The sequence below is a fragment of the Clinocottus analis genome, unplaced genomic scaffold, assembly GCF_023055335.1.
Source record: "Clinocottus analis isolate CAN_PGR_092001 unplaced genomic scaffold, fCliAna1.0.p SCAF_21, whole genome shotgun sequence".
In the NCBI taxonomy this organism is placed as follows: domain Eukaryota; kingdom Metazoa; phylum Chordata; class Actinopteri; order Perciformes; family Cottidae; genus Clinocottus; species Clinocottus analis.
In genome coordinates, this window is record NW_027175943.1 from 263,793 (window position 1) to 266,292 (window position 2,500).

At 44.2% G+C, this 2,500-nt stretch overlaps 1 protein-coding gene across 1 annotated transcript in view; it reads left to right on the plus strand.

The window, feature by feature from the left end:
* Window positions 1–2,500, plus strand: part of si:ch73-71d17.2 (RPA-related protein RADX) — a 5,016-nt gene that overhangs the window by 1,963 nt on the left and 553 nt on the right. Inside the window, exons 5-10 of the mRNA XM_068588069.1 lie at window positions 348–568; window positions 1,126–1,173; window positions 1,409–1,452; window positions 1,816–2,070; window positions 2,154–2,303; window positions 2,458–2,500. The exon at window positions 2,458–2,500 is cut by the window's right edge and continues 553 nt beyond it. Coding sequence (XP_068444170.1) covers window positions 348–568; window positions 1,126–1,173; window positions 1,409–1,452; window positions 1,816–2,070; window positions 2,154–2,303; window positions 2,458–2,500 — 761 coding nt within the window. The remainder of the gene's footprint in view (window positions 1–347; window positions 569–1,125; window positions 1,174–1,408; window positions 1,453–1,815; window positions 2,071–2,153; window positions 2,304–2,457) is intronic.

Sequence of the window (2,500 nt, forward strand, 5' to 3'; positions counted from 1 at the left end):
GCCCATGGTGGAGCTCGGTGTGGGGAACCCGAAGGAGCGAGCTCCTGGAAGATCTGAGGGTGCGGGTGGAGGTCTGGGGAGTGATGACATACTTCCTGTCTCCTGTACTTCCTGTCTCACATACTTCCTGTCTCCTGTACTTCCTGTCTCACATACTTCCTGTCTCCTGTACTTCCTGTCTCACATACTTCCTGTCTCCTGTACTTCCTGTCTCACATACTTCCTGTCTTCTGTACTTCCTGTCTCACATACTTCCTGTCTCCTGTACTTCCTGTCTCACATACTTCCTGTCTCCTGTACTTCCTGTCTCACATACTTCCTGTCTTCTGTACTTCCTGTCTCTACAGGAGGACCGCTGTTTGTTTTGGTTGGACCGATCTTCCTCCGTCTGCTCCTCATCCTCCCTGTCCCCCTCCACCCCTCGCTCCTCCTCTTCCTCTCTCTTTTCTCCCCCCTCCACCCCTCGCTCCTCCTCTTCCTCTCTCCTTCCTCCCCCCTCCCTCTCCTCCTTACTTCCTCCCTCGTTGTCTCCGTCTTCAGCCGTCAGTCCTCTGGTCCGGAGACCAGGGTGAGTCAACACACCTGGAGTTATTCATGTATTCATGTAATAATGCATGTATGTCATAATGCATGTATGTAATAATGCATGTATGTCATAATGCATGTATGTAATAATGCATGTATGTAATAATGCATGTATGTAATAATGCATGTATGTAATAATGCTTGTATGTAATAATGCATGTATGTAATAATGCATGTATGTAATAATGCATGTATGTAATAATGCTTGTATGTAATAATGCATGTATGTAATAATGCATGTATGTCATAATGCATGTATGTCATAATGCATGTATGTCATAATGCATGTATGTCATAATGCATGTATGTCATAATGCATGTATGTAATAATGCATGTATGTAATAATGCATGTATGTCATAATGCATGTATGTAATAATGCATGTATGTAATAATGCATGTATGTCATAATGCATGTATGTCATAATGCATGTATGTCATAATGCATGTATGTCATAATGCATGTATGTCATAATGCATGTATGTCATAATGCATGTATGTCATAATGCATGTATGTCATAATATATTTATGTATCTCAGCCGGAGGAAAAGGAAGCAGCAGCTGCAGACGGACACTCCACTGAAGAGGTGAGTACACTACTAAAGTACACATTCAAGGTACTTTACTTTCTGATTGTATTTTTTACTTCATCTACAAACTATAAACATTAGGATATTATGTATGCAGCAAGAATATTAATCCAGAAACATTTTACTGATTAATCAAATACTTTTTTGGTACTTTTAGTCCAGTAAAGGATCAAAGTACTTGAGTACTACTTTAGTACTACTCTGTTAGTACTACTCTTTTCTCTCTCTTCAGACGCCCGTTGGTCACAATGCGACCGAAGCAGACCAACGAGACGGGTACGTCCATGTACACGTGTGTGTGTGTGTGTGTGTATGTACATATGTGTATGTATGCATGTGTGTGTATATGTATGTATGTGTACATATGTGTATGTGTATGTATGTATGTATGTATGTATGTATGTATGTATGTATGTATGTATGTTTATGTATGTACGTGTATGTATGTATGTATGTTTATGTGTGTGTGTATGTATGTGTGTGTGTATATGTGTGTGTGTATGTATGTATGTATGTATGTTTATGTCTGTGTGTATGTATGTGTGTGTGTATATGTGTCTGTGTGTATGTATGTGTATATGTGGTGATGAAGATGGTGGTGATGATGAAGATGATGGTGATGAAGATGTCTTCTCCCAGTTGTTCTCTTTGAAGCCTCCATGGAGTTCCTAGAGAGCACAGATGCTGATGAAGAAGATGATGATGATGAAGACGCCTCGTCCTTCGTCACCGCCCCCTTCCCTCCCGCCCTCCCGCCTATCGCTGCGGAGACGCTGCCGATGCGCTATGACCACGCCCACAGGGAGGAGCAGGCAGTTGCCGTGGCGATGGGGGGCGGAGCCACTGGGAGGTTTGAGGCCGCTGCCGACGAGTACTTCACTCTGAGGCTCAGAGGTACTTCTACCTCTCGTACTCGCAGTACGTAAATACACACAGTAACTTTATTACTCATAATAATTCTGAGTCGCTTCCTTCAGCTCTTTCAGACGCCGTTTCCCTCAACGTCCTCTTCCTCCCTTACGCCTCCTCTTCCTCCCTCTCTCCTCCCCCCCGCCCTCATTCCAACACCTGGACCTCCATTTTATCCCACGGAGCCTTCTCCTCACACACACCTCCACCTTCACCAGGTCAGTCCACACACACACACACACACACACACACACACACCTTGCATTGTAGCTCCTCCCATCGTGGTAGCTCCTCCCATTGTGGTAGCTCCTCCCATTGTGGTAGCTTCTCCCATCAGTGTGTGAACATGTGATGGTTTCCTGTCTCTCTCAGCTGACCTCATCGGCATGGCGACCCAGCTAGCCAATCAGAGGCT